Genomic DNA, 21,631 nt, shown 5'->3' with positions numbered 1-21,631 from the left:
TACGAGTACAATACAATACCAATACATAGTAAAGTTCTTCAATTTTAAATAACATTAATGACTGTTGTAGTACTCTTGTATTTTCTTTTACGCTGTACAATAAACAATATTTAACAGCATGTAGTTGACATTCGAATGACCGTTGTGCGGATTGGGTGCGGATCTTCGTAGTGAACTGGAAATAGAGACACTTCGTCCAAAGCTATATACTTATGTGATATTCGATTTCGCTTCCATCTCTGACTAGTTTCAAAGTGCCTAGCGTATATACCGGTTATCGACCCTTCGATGGTGTGCAGCCGATGTCTTTGGGCCGAAATTCTAGAAGATCGAGTTACAGCAGTTCCGACCAAAATTGAAAATTGAAATTAAATAAATCTAACAAAATAACTGGACCAAAAACAAGAATTGTATTGGGAATAAATGATTCAAGATTAATCGTACAGTATTTGCATAATATTCTACACATTATGAATATTTTATTTGAGTATTATTTTGAAATTCAAACAGAAAAATTGAAAAGACAGAAGCTATTACGGTGATCAGAGAATTGAGAACACCTACATTACATTATCACCCACTCAACACCATAAAATCAGCGATACCATCGTTGCCCCACATCTCTTGATAATAAACTGCGCATCGGCTAACAATAATTAATCGTTCAAACGAAGGTTTACTTTCACCACCCTACGTTCTTCATGACACGTACTTGTTGAGTAAATCATAATATTATCCGAGAGGGTTTCTGGAACTTGAAGGAGGGGTGTTTGAAAAAGGTTAGGTCAAATTTAAAACAGTCTATTACTTACATTACAAATTCAATGCGTCAAACATTGCATAATATAACATTACAGTACTATTGTGTGTATCTACATGTACTCCGATAACATTCAGCTATTGTTTATGCCCATACGTATTAACAAGTCGATACGATTTTCCGATAGTGTTTCAATCTTAAATCTTCCTTTGTGCTTTGAACACTCGGGAAGTATTGTTTTGTTCTGAAAAACTTCAGGTACGGGGAGAGTTCGCGGTTCCTTCAGAGCCACTAATTGAATATCATACATCGGCACCAGTGTTTCGATATCAGATGTGCTAGCGGTGAAGGGCGATGGCAACTGTCGTCATACACATGGGAATCGAAAATTAACTTATGAGAGGACGGAAGGGCGGAGGCGGAAGGAAAAATGAGCAGGAAAATCAACTATTGCACGTGATGGAAAATCGGATTCGCAGATTTCATTATATCGCAGCCATTGGCGGGGTAGTGGTTTCGGTCATTGTCGCAGATGTCAAACGGTGTCGACCGGACGGATTTAGTCGTTACTGACGTATCGACTTATCGAGCGAAGGACCAGAGCGAAAAAAATACAACTCACTTGTCACGGTGGGCTATCAACAACGCGGTTTAACCGATCACCACCAGTTTATACGCCAAAGCGGATAATGCCGGTAATAACATTTTCGATTTAACTCGCGACGACGAGCATGTTTAATAATGAGCCATAAATGCGTACGGGACAAGGGCAGAACAGTCGGTTTGGAAAATGCCCGGATATCCAGGACCGTTCAATGCCCGTGAAACGTTTGTCTATAATCGTGCATGGTTTGCGAATAAAAACAAGATGATTTGCAATTGTAAAAACATCGTGGCATACGCCCGCACTGGCATACACCATTGTGTAGTTTGCAAACCGTTTGAAATCGAAGAATGAAGCCGTTGAATAACAGACACCCTCGGAAATATTAGAAATGTCTACTATTGAGAGGGATATCCGCTATTGAGAATATCACCGTCCTTGAATTGTATTTAATTTGCTGTCAACAGTTTTACGCATTACAATGCTTGTAACAAAAACACATTGTATAAAATATCCGGGAATACGTAATGTGGTCGATATGTGGTGTGAGTTATGTCGATATGAGCACAATAATGTGATAGGAAATTACACATACTAATATTAATTTACTTCTCACACATTGACACAGGACTGGTACCAAATTGGTTCCCGAGCTCCAAACCCACGTGCCGAATTGGTTACCGTCAGAAAAAAGATATTTTATTAGGTATAGCCGAATTGGTTCCCGTTTAATTACGCACATTTTCCTTTTCAATTGTATAGGCTTAAGACTATCAACTTTAAAGTAGGCTTGGTTAACAATGTGCATGTGTAAAAAAATTAAATTAAATTAATTTTATTAACATGTGTGTTAAAAACAAATTATAAAATATATACAATTTTGAATTGTTTATTTGAAAGTCATCACTTGGTGTACGAAATACAAATAATAAAATATAATAAATACAATTTAAAACCACTGATTTGCAAATTTGAAGCTAACTTTCTTTAAATATTCAATTCTCGTACTTCTCATTAATGTACAATACAATGTCATACATTAATGTCATACAATTTTTCAAGTATTTGCTATTTCTTTCCTATTTGCTAGTAATTTACTAGTCTCAAATAATCTATAGTCTTTTATAATTCTATATAGAGTATAGAATCTTATCGATATAATAATTGTGTCTATATGTCATACATATAGCTTTTAACATTTTTTTTTTTTTTTTTGCTCTCTATTCATTGGCCCGCTGGATTTTAATTTTTATAGTGTAGGTAAATTGTGTTAAAAATTAAAATTGTCACTATTTTACGTGTACACAAACGAGAACCAATTCGGTTATTCCCTGACACAGATCAAATATGAATGTTATACGAAATGCCTAAATATTACTTCTTAAAACATATTACGCTCCAGCCTAAATACGCACATTTCTTTTGTGAATTATTTTTTCGATAATGCTCAAAATCCCAATCAATCAAAAACACTAAAAAATCACATTATGAAAAAAATTTAAAAATAAGACATAGCGATTGAAACGTTTTGGGTTCTAAATTTATCTAAACATCAAATTACATCGCATATATATTCTACATTAACATATGTACTTACGAGGTACTTTACATAAATTATATTCAATTGTTTATTTTCGATGTTTCTCTTAATAACACGATTATAGATAGGAAATCCTATCTTAATAATATAATATATTAATAATAAGATAATAATTTCTAAAATAAAACTGTTTTCATAAGTTATATACTATTCTTTTATGTTAATAATATAGCATATTGTGATACGAACTAAAATTTTTGAATTTTATCGTATTTGCAAATATAATATATAATAATATTTTTTCTATAATTATGTGCTTATACAGTTATATTTCATACCTAAATCTTTATGTAAATAATTTACAGTGGTTATGTTGATGACAATTTGTGAACATTATTATTTAGCAAAAAATAGATGTTTTCTTTTTACGCTAGTCATGCTTTGATTATTTCTGTTGAAAACTCCTTTGTAATTAAATTTTAATTCGAGCGCTATACTATTCTATCAGTATTCAGTATAATAATATTATATTATACCATTATATTATAATGGTATAGCAACAAAAGAATTGGTTCATTTATCGGTACGTTAGATTTTTTTTTAAGTATTTCATTTTCAATATGTTTAGCTAAAAAAAAAAAAAAAAAAATCGCAAAATACTATCTGCGTATGTCATTACTAATGACTCATTAGTAAACGTATGGACCATACAGTATGGTAATTGTTTTTCTTCTAGTCGGTCAAATTTTAATAATGAAATCAAACACTCTTATTGTTCGCATTGAACGCAGTATTTCTGCACTAATAATATTTATTCACTGGATACAGCTATAAAGCGTAGAACTATCAATACAATTTTTCATTTAATACCCACTCCATCCTATATTATACCTCGTATTAAGCAAAAGTCTGTAACAATCGTTTTATTCTTCTATTCGTTAACACGAATTATTATACATCGCAGTTAATTCTATAACGCCGTTTGAACGAAAACCCGCTATTCAAAAAACGCCATTATTTCGTAATTTCAAACGTAATCCTATAGAGTTATGGCCACGCGGCACAAACCTGAATTATGCGTGATAAGTTGTTTCAAATTTCCAGGGTAAAAACGTGTCATTGTACATGTAGTTCCCGCGAGTTTGATGTTTAGATATAATAGTGTAATTGGCGTCCCGAAATAAAATAGTCCACCAACCCCGTACGGTGCTGAACGTATACAGAAAAATATACATTTAAACATGCAGCGTTTACGCGGAAATTTACGTTGCGAAAATGGATAATATTGGGGAGTGTTTAATCCGAAAAAGAAAAAAAAAGCTACAAAAATAAATGCATTTCTGAAACGTACGAGAGTATACAATCACGGTTGAGGGATTTAAAGGGGTAAACAATAAAATAGTAAAACGTACATATAACCGAAAAAGGGACGTAAAAATACTTGTATAAAACCGAAAACCTGCTTTTAAATTACGTTCGTGCGGCACAACGCATCGCGTGAATCAATTTTTATCATAGTCTAATTTCGATTATACGACGCATTACGCGTAAATAGTGCGGATGCACAATAATGCGAGAGGTGTGTATATTGTATTGCGTAGTACATCCGTCTCGGGAATCGGACGTCAATTATTTAAGGATATCACGACGCTGACAATTTTTATCTTTTTATATTTTAAACTTTAGGTGAACACCGCGTTATAATGGATTATAATTTACTTCAAACATATTGAAACGTGTTATTCGATGCCCTTAAACTCTGATATATTCAAAAAATTGATATGCATTTTAGGTTTCCATTTCATTGTCGTTACGGAATGAGTAAAACCGTTTCGGCGGGGTCCGGCCGAATCGCATCATTTCGGAATCTAATCTGTGTACGCTGCGGATAACACCGCGCAATACCATAACATGTTTATCAACTGCGGTGCGATTTTCCTCGGACCAAATAAAGATATACTTTGTGGCAGCGGCTGATGGCCGTATAATGTATTTATATCACCGCAAGTATAATTCCAATAAGTTAAATTATCCGGTGGACGCGTAAGGGTGTCGAATTGTTCGGTAGTTATGTAAAAAGTGTTTATTTGTACAATTGTTGCCGGTAATAACGCATAATGCATATTTTTTTCGTTTACGGGCACATGATCCATATATATATATATATATATATATATATATATATATATATATATATCTTTATATATTACGGCAGTTAAACAAAATGGAATTCCAATACAGCGATTAAAAGAACATTTTTATTTATTTATTTTCTGTTTTTACATTTTTATTTTTTATTATTTTTTTATCATAGATGACCCTTCAAATTATTGATGGCTTACCCTGTCACCCGCAGACATCGTTAAGCAACATTATGAACTTTCTGTTCTCTGTGGATCGTGTTGCTAAAATATTATCCGGTTTGCTGGGCGAATCATAATATTATTATTTTTACTATTATCGTATGATTTCATGACGTTCTTACACTATTATTTATTTAAACGTACCCCGGGAAAATAAAATTATTTTTACTAACGAGCCAAATGGAACGTGGAAATAATCAAGAAAATTATCAAAAATAATAAGAAATAAAAAAAAAATTAAATACATCAAAAGTTGTTATGTTTCGTTTCACGTGTATTATAATACTATAATACTCATAATGGTAACTTTATGCGATTATAATTTATAATAAATATTTATAATATATTCTCATCTATAGTTATTGCTGTCGTGTGTTAATGAAGATTTTATCTTTGTTTAAAATTAGTTTCAATTTTCGAAATAAAATGTACAACTCTATATGTATTAAGGATAAGAGTGAAACTCGAAAATCCGAATATCCGGAAATAAAAATCCTGGTGGGAATCAAATTCTTATCAGGATTTACCGAAGTATCCAGATTATCCGGCTTTATAGATTTGTTTTTCATGTGACTTATTTTTAATTTCCCGTAAAAGTAAATACTTTATTTTAATGTAATTAAAATTTAGTAAAAAATTAATATTATATTTTATGATCAACACTTCAATAAGTTACAAACTTATCATGACTTCAACGATTTTTGTAATTTATTAATAGTTATCAAAACAACAAGTTATTAAATTATTAAATCAATTTTATATCTCTATGACTTACAGTAATAACATGAATGAATAAAAAATTATCTTATCTTTATTGCATAAATGTATGTGGATATAAAAATAAATCATTTAACAGCAAAAACGAATTGAATAATCCGGATAGTCCATGAAATCCGGATTTCCTAATAATTTCTTGATGATTCAGATTATTCAAATCCAGTTATACCCGCCACTAATATACACAGTGTATTCAACGATAAAGGTAACACGAAATATTTCGAACGCATGACCTTTTATGCAATTCGAGTTTTTTTAATGGATTAAGGACATAAAATAACATTTATTTTCGATAAATCTTAATTTTTAAAAAAAAAATTTAAATGGCACGCCCCATTTTTGAGTTTAAATTTGAATTATGTGAATTTTTCCAAGCAACTTTGAGCTTTAAAGTTTTGCTCATCTTCAAAATTAACTGATTGAGAATGAGTTAAATTTTCGATTTATAATATTTTTATTCATCGTATTTTTCAATAGTCTACTTAGATTTTTACAAATTTATAAGTGATTTCGTATGCTTTTTTTCTTAAAAATTAAATATACTATCATAAGTAAAAGTAATTTACATTACTTCTACAGAAATTTTAACTCGCCTTCGCATAACGCATTAATTGTTCGCTAATATTTAGAGAAAACTTTTAATCATAGATGAATGGACACTCGTGGACCAGTACAATGGCCGCCAAGATCACCAGATTTGACACCTTTGAATTTTTTTTATAGGGAAATCTGAAGATTGTTGTCTATTCTAACCCACCAAATGATCTTTAATATTTGAAAGGTAAAATAATTATTGCGGGTGCATAGTTAACCGAGGAACAAATACTTTCTGCGACACGCAGAGAAGTATTGCGACGTTGTGAAGCATGGATCGCAAATAATCGTAATAACTTCGAGAAATGTATACGATGAATTGTAAAATTTAATCAAAACTCACCTTCACATAATTTAATTATTCAATAAAATCAAAATTTTGTTTTAAAACTAAATTAAAATAATAAAATATGAAATTATAGAAAATAATATAATATATATTAACCGAAATTATACCATTTACAAGAAATTTGAGTTAAAATGTCTGTAGAAGTTATATAAATTACTTGTACGTATGACAGTACACATAATTTTTAGTAAAATTTCATACGAAATCACTTATAAATTTGTAAAACTCTAAGTAGACTATTGAAAAATACGATAAATAAAAATGTTATAAATCGAAAATTTAACTCATTCTCAATCAGTTAATTTTGAAGATAGAGCAAAACTTTAAAGGTCATAGTTGCTTGAAAAAATTCACATAACTCAAATTTGAACTCAAAAATGGGGAGTGCCTTTTAAAAATTAAGATTAATCGAAAATAAATGTAATTGTATGTCCTTCATGCATTACAAAAAAACCCGAATTGCATGTAAGGTCATAAGTTCGAAATATTTCGTGTTACCTTTATCGTTAAACACAATCTATCCCCGGGTTCGGATTTAGCAACTTCAGTGGCGGCTATATAAAAAAAATTGTAAAGGTAATCAGAATTTTCAATAGACTATCGACCATCCCTAACACATTCACCTAGTTGTAGAAACACTTTTAAGATAATGTCCTTTATATTTTGAACTATACATTATACTATACTTTAACTATACTATATAGGTATATTGTGATTCTTCGTAATACGCAACCTTTTTTTTGCTCCCACAATAAAAAATTATAAAGTGTTTTTAGGTTACCGAATAAATCTACAATATCTAAGTTCAACAACTTTAGCTACTAACAAGTTTAACTTATGGGCTCAATACCAGATAAATTTAGCAGTAGGGCATTTTTCTTTAACCAAAGTTTGTAATCCGTTATACTTGCCTCTCATATTCTGTGCTCCGTCGTAGGATTGATCAACCAAATAGTTTCTCTAATCAAGATCAAGTTCTTCACAGATTGATTAGAAAATATCTAATAAACGAATTCCTGAGGTAATAGACGAATAACGAAGACCCAGAATTTCTTACCAGGAAATGAAAATCATAAATTGAACAGATTGATGCGATTAAATTTAATAAATAACCACCGCGGCGCAAATAGTGTTTGAGATTTGGAGGAGGGGCTAAAACTTGGATTCATACTGGATACTTTTACAATAACTAATTAGTATTACGAGTATGTGGTAGATATATTAAGACCCTAACGACGTTACTGTCTTAAAAGTCGCTGGAGTACTTCTATTACTTTTTTTCCAATTCGAGCACCGGTCTATGATCTTAGGACATCAGACTGGTGTTTGAGATTCACTCAGCCACCCATCCACCTACCCGAAAATGAAAGGGGTGCCTGAGCAACTTCTTAAGTATGGGATAGCTGCCACCGAGCAACTTAAACATTCCGCCAATTTCAAAGTTAAGGTACTTCAAATAAACATGCATTGCTTTTAAAGAAGCACTTAAATTTTTGTTATCTTATATTTTGATACAAGATTTTTCCTTATCTCACTCTATTTGTGAGTATGTGCTATTTTTTTTAAATTACAATGATCACAGACGTTATCATGAAAACTTTTCACAATCATTTTACAAAGTTGCCGATGTGTATTAGAGACTTGAAATTTCAAGTATATCTAGTAAAAATTTGATGACAATAAACGTGCTGTGATATGTTAAGGTAACCAATGTCTTGATAATAGGATAATTTGCAGTTACGATTTCGTTACGGCTTATCTGAATCAGTTTTAAAATGATGTATTTCTTAATGAATTCAAATAAAACTTCTCTTACTACGTTTCGGAATTCTATTTCATATCGTTCAGAAAACGTAATTTTTATCCCTGTTATATTATATATATATATAGTTATATACAGAACAGTCGTCTTTTTTACCACGTAACAACTCACAAATGCATTTACATATATTGAAACATGAGTGTAGTTGTTCTATGCAAACGGCTGTTAGATTCATTACAGAATTAATAATACTGATGTTTCTATTTCAGTATTGCAGTATCTGGGAACAGAAAGAAGACGAATACATATTATGGGAGAGTCTAGTTTTAATTAAATTACATAATTAATTTTTTAGTCCCACGTAATATGATATAATATCTATTGGAATATATCTCGATTGAATAATTTTCGTAGGAGTCTCCAGTTCATTATACGTATGACTTTTTTTGTTAATATAATAATCTGGTTCATAACTGAATTTGATGTTTATATGCAGCGCTCTGTGAATTCGTTGTTCTACACATTTATAATCATTCATCATGGTTATTTTTTTATTTTACTTTATTTTTTTAATGCTCCTATCGGTTGAACATTTTATTATTTTGAATAAAAACAACTCAATTTTGTGTGCGTTTACTCATATAACATTTACCCGTCACAAAATATAAAGGGGTTGTAGTTGTCCACATAATCCTTGTTTATAGAATTCCGGGTACAGAAAAATTGGAAAAACAAATGACTTTTTCATTGTTCCGTCAACACAACGTATACTAAACATAGAGAGTGGGCACATGAGTGAGTGTGCTTTTTATCCGAAAACATCGTACTGCTTTCGTTCGGGTCTTGCAGCTATTGTTTAATCGAAGAAATTCGGCAGGATATTACGATGATAATATGCGAAGAAAAAATCAACAGCTCCGCGTGTTCAACAACGGTGCACCATCATCGCCGGGCGTGTGGGATTTGAATGTATATATATATATATATATATATATGTATGTATGTATGTATGTATATATGTACGCATATACAATAATTAATGCAGGGACTGATTTTCTGCCGTTAGAGACACAAAGACCGTTTTATCAAAGTCTTCCAAATCCGTTTGCCATTATGTTTACCGCTCCCGAGTGTGTCTTGTACGCGTGACTGATGTCCCGACCGTATTTCGTCGGGTAACTTACGTCGGGGCGAGCGAGCGCACATAAAATGTTGAATATCGATTAAGTTATGTGAGCAGTCGCCTTGCATGTAAAACTGAACGTTAACACGACTAAACCGGGAAAGTATAGATCTCTTTTATTTTGTTTCTGTGCCTATTTATTTTTTATATTTTTCTCCCGTTATAAAAGTGGCGCGTGTACGTGATCCGCAGCCATTTTCAACACTTTTCTTTTATTTCTATACCTACTCTGAAATGTTTGATCCTAAATTACAATACCGCAGCGCATACGTGCCGTTGCCAAAATGCTAAATAGGCTCGCTTAGGTGAAATTTATTAACGTTCTTGAATGATGATTACATAGTGAATTCAGGCGACGCCTCTTTCTTTGTTTTAATTATCATTTCAGAAAATTTCACCTCGAGGAATTTATTACTTTTTGAAAACGATTTTAACTGGGCTATAATAATACATGCGTATTCTACGTTTAAAAAGACGATTTATTATATGAAAAAAAAAAAAGAGAAACGTTAAAACATGCTATTCGATTAAACTGTGAATTATACTTTAATCGTTCATAAATAATTCTCATAATTTTAATTTTATTATTATTATTAACAAAAAAAAAATTTTCTCTTATCTACCAACAGTATTCAGATGTGTTATGTATTATTTTTAAATGTATTCAGTATGAATAAGATCTTTACCCAAGTATATGAAGTTCAATGGATTATGAATAGACAAAAACATTGTCGATCCAAAATATCCGATGGTTTAATTGTAGGATAAATTTATCTATACATTTTAAATGATCCCATACTTGGATTATTAAATCTATTCAACGAAAAACTTCTCACACGTCGTACAGATATTTTATAACAACTAGTATTTAGAGCTTTTTATTTAAATAGAACATAATTTGTTCATTACTTAACAATGAATATATTATATTATTTATCAGTGCTTGCTGATATTATTAGCAATTTGATGGGCAAAATTAAATTTTAATAAAACATGGTTTTACATGCTTTATAGTACTTGGAAACCGGTAATAGTTTTAAAATTATGGAAAACTAATTTTTATCGAAATAATTAACTGTTCGAAAACTCCATAGAAAAATCAAAGACGCTAATATAACGCATATTAGAAATGAAATTTAAGTAAATATGATTAAAATCAGTGTAATTGAAATAAAAATATTAACGAAATAATGTATGATGTGAAATATTAAGAACATTACAACAAATATAAAATTGTAAAATGTTTTCAGGATACGAAAGAAGAAATAATTTTAGTGAACAAAGATAAAGATAAATTGATAGATATTATATATGGGCCAAAAGTAATGAGAGTATAAATAAATTAGAAGAAATTGTATATGATCAACAAAAAACCAATAAAATAAATGAAAAACAAAAACGTTTGGTTTAAATATCATGTTATAAACCATGATCAAAGAAATAATCGAAAACTATCGTTTTTGAATTAAGTATTTCGGTTCCTTTTACTAGGTTTTATATTTTGTTATTATCCATGTCATGTTATATATTTTTTTTCAACCGTTCTTCATTGTACTCGATAACAGTAGGCATCTAAATTTTGTATGATATAAATGTTAAAATGTAATAATATCATTCTTTCAAAGTACGTTCTAAAAAAAATAAAATGAGATATTAATATACATACATATTACCAAAATAATTGAAAAATTACCTTTTGAAATTATGGATTACAGCCCATTTTCTGTAATATTATTAGAACCAAGTCGATTACGGTTGATTTAATATTCAACTGAACACAGTAGTGATAATCCGTATGCATGAAATTTACTAATGTATTGCATGTATAATTGCATTTTAAATCGTAAAAAAATTCTAAATTACACAAAAAATATCATCCGCAATTTTAGATTCTGTATGAAGCGAGAAATGCATTTCTTATATTTTAACTTTGAAATAATGTTTTGATCGAGTTTTATTAATTCGAATGCATGTATATTTAAAAAAAAAAAAGTGTATAAACCAATGAGTGTCCCTAACCAATTGGTCTAAAATCTAAAATTACATTAGTTGGATTTATCAGTGAGTAGAAATTTTAAAGTGTTATTTTTTATCGATGCGATTCTTAAGTCTAGTTAAATGTATAAGCTCACGCAACGCCATCATTGTTTCTTTTCATGTGACCAATTACATAAATTTTATAATGCAACGACAATTGTTCCACGCATCGGTTAAGCTATGGCAAACTTCGATTATTATCGGCATGACCGACCATTACATAAGTGTAGCTCGTTGGATGCAAATAACCATTTGAAATTTGAACTCATAAACACAGAGTATTTGCGTATGAAATAGGTGCAATGTAAAACAATGATACAAATTAAGTGTTCCCGTGATGTTATGTTAAAACGTACTTACGTACGTTCTTTTGAAAATTGTAATTGCTGCTGTAGCAGATTATTTTAGTCCCTTTGCTCTTGTTCCTCGATTCAAACACATATTGCACTGCAAGCACGCATAATACATGTCGTTGTGTTCGAGATAAAATACAAGTCGATAAGAAGTTAAAAAAAATGTATGATATATTAGTTGTGTTAAGTTGAAAGTAAAACTAACTATAAATATACATGCATTGTTGTAACGTATAATGTTATATATTGAAACATTACTTTAATTGTTATCATCATACAGTATTTCAATATTCACTCGAGCGCAACGTACATACTCGTTACGGACGATAAAAATAAAAAATAAACTTTCGACGATAAAAGTAAAGAAATAACGTCATAACATTTTGCCAAGTAAACAAAACTGTCGTTTTGATAATGCATATACCATATACAGTGGCGCCGAACCCTATGCTTAGATCAGGCTGACCACATTTTTAAAACGAGACCGGATCTATGGTTTGTAATTTACGATATTCTGACTTCACGAGGTATGCCGAACAGACTCTGTCAGATCGGTACGTGTCTGACTAGTGTAAATCATGTAAATGTGTAAATCATGTACTTGTAATTTGAGAGCACAAATTATTTTTCTATGCAAAATAAAAATATAGACTTGTGGTCGCTGAAGTGCTTGTGGCTGTTGTATTTTTATTTTGCCTGAGTAAAATTTTAGAAATTTGGCGCCACTACATGTACTGCAAATATTACTGTCAAGTTGTGTATCATAATAGATAAAATATTACGCATCAATTGGCTCTGTGAACCAGTTCCATGCGTGATTATTGCATGTACTCATAACTTACCACGCATATTTGAATCACGATAACAGTTTTCTAATTAAAAGATGATAAAATATATAGCATGTAAATATATAGTATGTACACGCATTATTTTCGAGTATTAATGTAAAATGTTATCGAAATACCGCAAAGACGAGTTGTATAACTATGGAATTACATTGAATTATTTTTTCTACTGACATCGATACCGATTTAGGAATTATGGCTACCTATAACAAATTTGTTTTCGGATTTTCCTTCAATTAAACTTATTATATACGATAATATTAGTAAAAAAAAACGTGCATACACGCATTATTTATTCGTATACTACCAATTATAAATCGTAATTTATCAGTAAAAAACATATAATGTATACGAATCGTGAACCATATTCAAGGATAAATTCCAATGGTTTTAGTTTGAAAATGTTTGTAAAAATACAATTAGAGTATACATTATGGATTGAGATTTTTTATCTAAATTTCAACAAAAATGAAACCGATGACTTAAACTTTATAAAATGAATCATTCGATCGACAACCGTTTGTTCGAGTTTCGAAAATAAAACATCTACATATATTTACAATGATTTACTTAGTGAAATATGTAAGAATAACGTGTTTGATAAGTGTTCGACCGAAAAAGTATCGTATGTTATTTTTTAGTAAAAAGTTAATAATACATTTATCAGGAAAATGACATTCTACGAGATGTTGAAAATTCTAACAAATCTCAACTTGTACAATTTATTTTTGTCCAATAAAACATAAATATTTATCAATACACTATATGAAAAAAGTAAAAGAGCATAAAACTGTTGTTAGACTTGCAATGAAAAAAATATATTTTTCATGGTTTTTTAATATATTAAAATCTAAAAAATCAACCTTGAAACACAATTTTCGATTACCTCGGTGCTTAAAAACATAAATTAATTGATATCATCGTCTAAAATCCCAAAACTGATGAAAATTTAGTGAAAAAAAAATTCTTTAATTATTGATTTATTTGTAAAATTATCACGTAATAGCAGAGTGTATACTATATTTTTAATATAGCTACGGGTTTTCAAACTTTTAAAAAATCTAATCCAGTTCTGTTTAGTTTTGAAAACTTAAATTAAATTGTTTTTGATCTTTGGTTGATTAATCGTATGATATCAATTCCGTACAGATTTCACATAAATGAGTTACGTGCGAGATTGGAACGGTTGTATAGTTACAAACCATATAAAAACATTTGACAATAATTATTTATTCGTTTTTATAATAAAACATACAATTTACATACTTACAACACGGATACGTAATATAATACTTAAAATTAAATTATAATGCTAATTAATTCACATTTTAAAAAAGCTGTAAGGAATCGGTTTAACGTTTCCCAAAAATATTTCGTTTCGCATGGGATTGCAATCATCACCACATAAAATATATTTGAAATTAGCTGGATGCATTACAGTAAACAATTTTTGATTCTTTAAATACTTTATCTGCTGTCTTAAATAAGACTAAACCAATAGCCATGTGCAGTATGCCAGTGTATTATCTAATTAAATTGGAAATAGAACTTGATAAGTAGTCAAAATTAATCAAAATCGATCAAGTCTCTTCTTCATCTACAGTTTTTCTAGAAACTTCAAAATATTAAAATTTTATCAAATTTATGCCATTCACATTTTCTTTCTGTATTTCAACAATTAAATAAACATAATTAATTTAATTATAATTCTATAATCATTTTTAATAATCAAAATTATATGCTTTTAATTTTGTTTATTTGTTTGCACTCGTGTGCGACAATTTTTAGAAAAATTATTCGAATCTTTTTGCAAACTCTGCGAATTGCATGGAAAATTTTATACAAAAAACATTTTTGTGCCTAAAGCTGATAAAGCTTTTCCTGCTTTCGCAATATTTATGGTGCACAGTGGGAAATAAATAATAATACATTCTCTGGTGTAATACATTCTGGCCATGATAACCAAAATATAAAAAACCAAAATATGGAATTATAAAAAAATAATAATAATTTAATAATAAAAATAAAATTAATTGATATGCTTAAAATTATTACACTTAAATTAAAAAAACAAACATGACGTATAATATCTTTAAAAAATATATGAACAAAATAAAAGTAGTGTATTTCTAATATTCGGTTCGTGGAACGGATTTCTACCCCACTCGGCTATCTTTTACACTCGCCGAAAAAGTAATCAAAAAGCTTCATCGTCTTAAACTTATAATTAACAATATTAAATAATATAATGATTTTCCTATATATATGGCGTTGATATTTTAAGTAAAATAGTGCTGGTTAGTGTTTGAAATATAATACGTTATGATAAATGAACGTTGTGTTCATCGTTTTCGTCACATCGACCGTCGCTCGTATTCGTAATAGCTGCCTTAAACTCAAACAATAATCGCATACTACACATCCGGACAGATAATGAACTACGGCACAGTGTTCGATTTATGGCGCTGCACGTTCCACAATCTCGTGCAGTCCGAGGTCCCATTGACAACTCCTCGTATTAACGCTTATACCGCACTACTCGACTTGACGGATTTCAGTTTTTTTTTTTCTTCTTTTCTTTCATTTTTATCATTAATCACAGCGTTACTATTTACAGGTTTCCTGGATTCGCAGACGTGACTACCGACTACTCACCGTCGGACTATCTACATACACGGAAGATTTGCGGTTCCAATCGCTTCACCACGTTCAGACCGGGGTAAGGATCTTTTTCCCTTCTTCTTTTTCTTCTTCTTCTTCTCGATTTTATTCTTATTCGCCAGGGAACTTTAGAAAACGTTTTTCTCCCTTGCAATATTGATTCGAAACGAACGACCACCCGTATAGTATGTCACCTTGCACGGCGAAAATAAGCCCACCCTCTGCAAACGGTCTCGGTAATGATTTATCCACGTTGTGTATATACAGTTTATACCACGGTTTAAGCACCTATTCACAGATACAGTTAATTGGTTGTTGTACGATAATAATGATATCGTGACGTTCCAGCCGTGTGTGCACTGTCACTGTGTCAAAGTAATATCATTGTAATAATTTCGTTAATACCATAAACACCATGTAGTTTTATTAGTACTACTAAAATTGTACTCGCAAGAGTGCACGACGAATTACGCTGTGTCCTAGGTGAACGGAATTTCGGATTTCCGCGATATTCCACGCCAACGAGTGAGCGAATGTCCTGGTTGCACGCGATCGGAAAACGCGTTGTGTTATCATCTTTTATTTTCAATATTCAATTGTAGATTTTTGTACAAGTATCTTGTATTATACTATATTATATTATATATTCTTAATAATTATTAAGATAACTTACTTGGCATTTCAACCTTTGAGGACACAGTTTCCAACGCTTTATCTACTAAAAGCCTATTACGATAATTTAAAATTATTCGTATAGGTATTTTTTAAACTTCTGATATCAATATGTATACTATTGAATCAATATTATTAAATAAATTATAAATTTAAATAATTTAACCAGTAACATAGGTACATAACCAGATTAAACTCCAGCGTTACACTCCACAGAAAATAGTGCTAGTCGTTAGCGTAAAAAACAAACGAATTATCGGCCGCCTATTTTCTATAATAATAGAACATCGCTTAAATAAAATCCATTTTGAATTTTATCACGTTGACCGCCCGCCCGCCCGGTCGCGAAATTGCGTTCATCTAGTACACAGCGTTAAACATCTGATACGCATGCCATTACGTCATAGCTGTTATCCCGGGTGGTCGGATGAAATAGAATCGATCCTTTTTTTTTTCAGCCAATATTTCTACGACCTATTTATCGTATAAATAATTATGACATACATTACAACGCGTGTGTATAGGAACTGTTTGCGTACAGTTTGCAATCGGTTCTAAAAGTTACTTCAGTTGTATTTTATAATAAATGACTATTGTATGTAAAAAGCAAACATTTATTGTTCGAGCAATCATACGGAGTACATTTTTCGTAATTTAATAACATTAAGATTGCGTATAAATGATGTAGATACGTAGAACAATTCTTCTCCCTTCACCGTGTTTAAACTAATTAAGGTAATAATAATGAGTTCGTTTTAAAAATGAATGTCAACATGATATTTTTACAAAATATTCTTTGTACACATAATGTACAAGGGTGAGAAAACATATTATGGTAAATTATGATAACTGACCGTGATGTATCGTATTTTATAATATCCATAACAGTTTTATAATGGCAATGGTGTTGATTTGCCAAATCATTTACGCACGAATACCTTCAAACCAAACAAACTATAAAACCGACGAACACAGCCAAGAAACAAAATTTATCCGAGAATAAACAATTCAGTATCGGCGTGGAACATCATTGTCGTTGTAATCATATGTTACGACGGATTATGTTAGGCTATATAGTAGCATTATAAAATTGTATAATAATGGAATTACACATGAACATGTCTTTGTGTAGGAATATAGTGGTATTACACGATATGGGTTTGATAGCATTTGGGAAGGGATAACGTTTTAACTGGCGACAGTTTTCCAATGAATAATGATAACAATTTATTACTCTTTGTCGTGCAAAGATAAATTTTTCAATTTTTGTTCTTTTAGGTTTTAAATGTACAGTAAGTGCTTTTCAATAAAGACTAACTAAAAATGTGTGTTTTTTTTTTTTTTTTTTTTTTTTTTTTATTATTATTATTATTTATATTTTAGTTACGTCGAATACAATAACAATTGGTCTGTATTATTGGTTTAACAATAACATAGTGAACCATTTATATCAATCACATTAGCCTTGCATAGTAATATTATTATCTTTACCATTACTGACGATGGTTATATTATTTTAAATATAATGTTAAATAGCTAAAAAATGTTAACGAAAAGGATAACAATGTGTATTTTTCAAATAGAATATAATGTAGTGTTCCATTTGTAGAAAAATAAATTAATGAAACTATCTAGTATCGTATATTATATATATTTCTTCTGTCCATATGTATGTCACTGAACTTCTACTAAATGGCTGTACTGATTTTTATAAAATGTTGTGTGTGCAATAATGTTAATTCCAGAATAAATTAAATTCATGATTTGATCTGATAGAAAATCTTTTTTCAATGGCAATAGAAATACATATATATGTTGCAGTTAAAAATCAAAATTCGTCAAAAGTAGTTTTAACTAGTGAATGCTAGTTTTTACAAATCAATTTCGTCATAACTGATATTGACTAAAAACAGTTTCCATGGTAAATTAATTCAAGCATACAGATTTAATATAAGAATATAACGTTGTTCTCACTTATGTTCTCAAACGAATTAGTAGCGATACTGAAAATACATTCCATGATTGTGTCATGGAAAATAAACGTCACATGCATACCTTAAAAACTGTACCATTAAAGTATAGCATATGAATAAAAGATTTTTCTAATATAAACATCTCTAATTGAATATTCATAAATTAATCATTGAATTTTATACAAGTACTAAAAAGTTATTTAAGTGCTAAAAAAATGATCAATGCCACTAAATCTATCCGCTAATTTTATCTTGATCGATTTTCATGTTTCTGTATTTTTACATACCGTACCCCTAAGTGGTTAGCCTAACAATCTCTGAGAATCGCGTAACTTGTATTTGTGTACTTATTTTATCCTACAACCTTTCAGTAATTCCAATCGTACAACTGGTATTTATGTATATTAATTATATAAAGAGTTATTCAAAACTCTTAATACTTTACTATATGTGATATTTGTTCCCCCCGTACTAAGATACGCGTAAGGACCTACATATATGTATGTCCGTAACAATACGGACACGGCTTAATTATCATCATAAAAACCGTGGTACAATATATTTTTTTCCTTAGTTACGTTTATTAATATCGACATTATATTATTACGAAAAACTATTATCCTAAAAAATGTAAAATATTATCTACTTATAACCGCATTGACAAATATTATTATTATTATACATGTATATGTATGCCACTGAAAATTGATAAAAGTTATTAACAATCTAATTTATTTGATATTTTCATGCAACCTTGTTAAAAATGTTGTTTACCAATAAGTTTATTTAGTTAAACTGCTCAAACAATTACGTATGTCAATTTCTTATTCAATTTTAGGTATAATATAAATCGTTGTTTTATATTATTTTTTTGTTCAAGAAAATTGTAAAAAATAAAATGTACCCAAAAAAATTAATTTTTTTTTACTGTCGATTGTTTTGGTAACGAATCAAAATCGCGAAATAATAAAAAAGTATATGATACGTTCAAAAATATAATGGTTAACAAATTTAATTAAAATTTAATTTATTTCTAAATAATTTATAAACAGACGTAAAAAGTAAGAACTTGGATAATGTCACGTCGATAGTTTTGATTACGAATTGTCTAAGTAAATGTTGATTAATGCTGTTTTTCTCCACACTTTGGCAGTAACCATAATAAATTTCGGTTATAATTATTTCGAAATTAGAATAACTAAAATTTAACTTGTATAATAGCGCCTAAATACAAATTTAAGTTAATTTAATTTAATTAGATTTATTAATATTTAACAATGAATAATAGTTTGGAAATAATGTATCAATGGTCTCGAATGGGTAACACCGAGTATTTTTAATCGATCTAGACTTTAAGGAAGCCTGTTTTAAATTTTTCTAGACTGGGACCTGAAGCAAAATAATCCCATTGCTTCCCTTGCGACAGGCCTGATCTTATAATAGTAAAATGAAATAAAATGGTGCATTTATTGAGAAAAAAAGGATTAGGTGTCTTGATAAGCAGCCGCCGTATAATGCATACAATACTAGCAGTCCATTATTCTCAGAACGAGTACTAGACGATAGGACGTGTTTGGCAACCAAATACTTTTTAAAGGACACATGCCTATAAAGTAGAAAAGTCAATTTTCCCATTTAGAATGTAACTTGAACGTTTTTTTTATCCGCCTTATGTCTGCAATCAGCAAGATAGTGAACTGAATCGTAATGCAATACACTATAGGCACTTTAGGATCCATAACTGCGGTTATAGCAAATTTTAACAAATTTACCTTGCCATTTGATATTCTTCTGTCATCTTAACCATTAAACGCGAATCAAATAATAATATAATAAAGTATATACTTTAATATAGTAAACATTTTTTATACATTCGTGAAAATAAATAAATAAAATATTATGTTGATTAATTGTTTTACAATATTGTATTGATAAACGCCTTTTTCTCCTTCTGCAGATTTTATATTACACGCGAGAAATAGACCTTAAAAATTTAACCTTTGCCTACTTCTTTCATTCATCTAATTTCTATTATATTTCATTGCATCGATCCTTAAACTCAGGTTTATAGTAATGGGTGAATTCAATTTTTTTTTTTCGTGCCTACTATTTTTATTGAAGTGAAATATTCATCTATTTTTGTTTCAAAGTAAAACTACTTACCGTAAAATTTATCTTTTCGAGTTTCGAGTCTGTTTAAAATTCATAAAAAACTATTCAAAGTTTTTCTAGAATATTATAGCTTTTAAATTTCTTTTGTAATGATTTTCCGATCATTTTACACAGCTATAAATATATACCAGTTTATTTATTTCTTGGTAAAAGATTTTGTACATGCGAATTTCACTGAAAATAAGTACATTTATTTTCCCTATTTAAGTTAAGGTACACCATATGGTCAAAATTCTTATGGTATACATATTATACATATATTAAAAATATAAATGTATAAATGTAAATTTTGTAAATTTATGACGATTTATAACTATGTAAATTTTAAAAATTCAAGTTTATACAGAAATATAATTTTAAAACAGTCAATAAATTCTGAATTCGATTGAACAAATGTCAATGGAAAACGTTATTGTCCCATCATCAGAAATCACAAAAAGTTTTTATTTTAACCTCCTCCCCCCCCCCATGCATTATTTGTGTTTGTCTATTGTCGTCTTAACGCACAGAGCAAAGACTTTTGCCTTTTGTTTCTTAAATGGACACAAGCCACAATCAAATATCAATCAACAGTATTAACAACGACATAATAACATTGGGGTGTCAAATATATAGCTTTATAACCGACTTTTTATTTGTTCACTTGAGTTTTTGGGGTATATATATATATATATATATATATATCAAGTTGGTAATCCGGTTTATTTTTTGTATTGACAGTCATTAGATTTCACATTTCGAAAAAAAGCGAGTACCTAATGAATTAGTTTTAACATGACGTGTATGTGTGTGTGTGTGTGTGTGTGTGTTATTTTTTTTATGCGTCATTTTTTTCATGTTAGGTACTTATCGGAAATTGAATATGTTATGTTTTTTAATTTTTTCATCTTTTAAAATGTATTATATAGAAATTTTGGATTTGATTCAAGTCCTAAAAATTTAAAATAATGTTCTTTACATATATACCTATCATTGATTCATAAAAA

The 21,631-nt window shown here is 29.7% G+C and overlaps 1 protein-coding gene across 1 annotated transcript in view; it reads left to right on the top strand.

Annotated features, from left to right (window-relative positions):
• Positions 1-21,631, top strand: part of LOC112680664 — a 171,061-nt gene that overhangs the window by 12,047 nt on the left and 137,383 nt on the right. Inside the window, exon 3 of the mRNA XM_025550827.1 lies at positions 15,785-15,886. Within this exon, the coding sequence (XP_025406612.1) occupies positions 15,785-15,886 (102 nt within the window). The remainder of the gene's footprint in view (positions 1-15,784; positions 15,887-21,631) is intronic.

The sequence above is a fragment of the Sipha flava genome, unplaced genomic scaffold (assembly GCF_003268045.1).
Source record: "Sipha flava isolate LNK unplaced genomic scaffold, YSA_version1 179_pilon_pilon, whole genome shotgun sequence".
Taxonomy (NCBI): Eukaryota; Metazoa; Arthropoda; class Insecta; order Hemiptera; family Aphididae; genus Sipha; species Sipha flava.
Note: the sequence above shows the minus strand (reverse complement) of the source record. Positions and strands in the feature narration are given on the sequence as shown.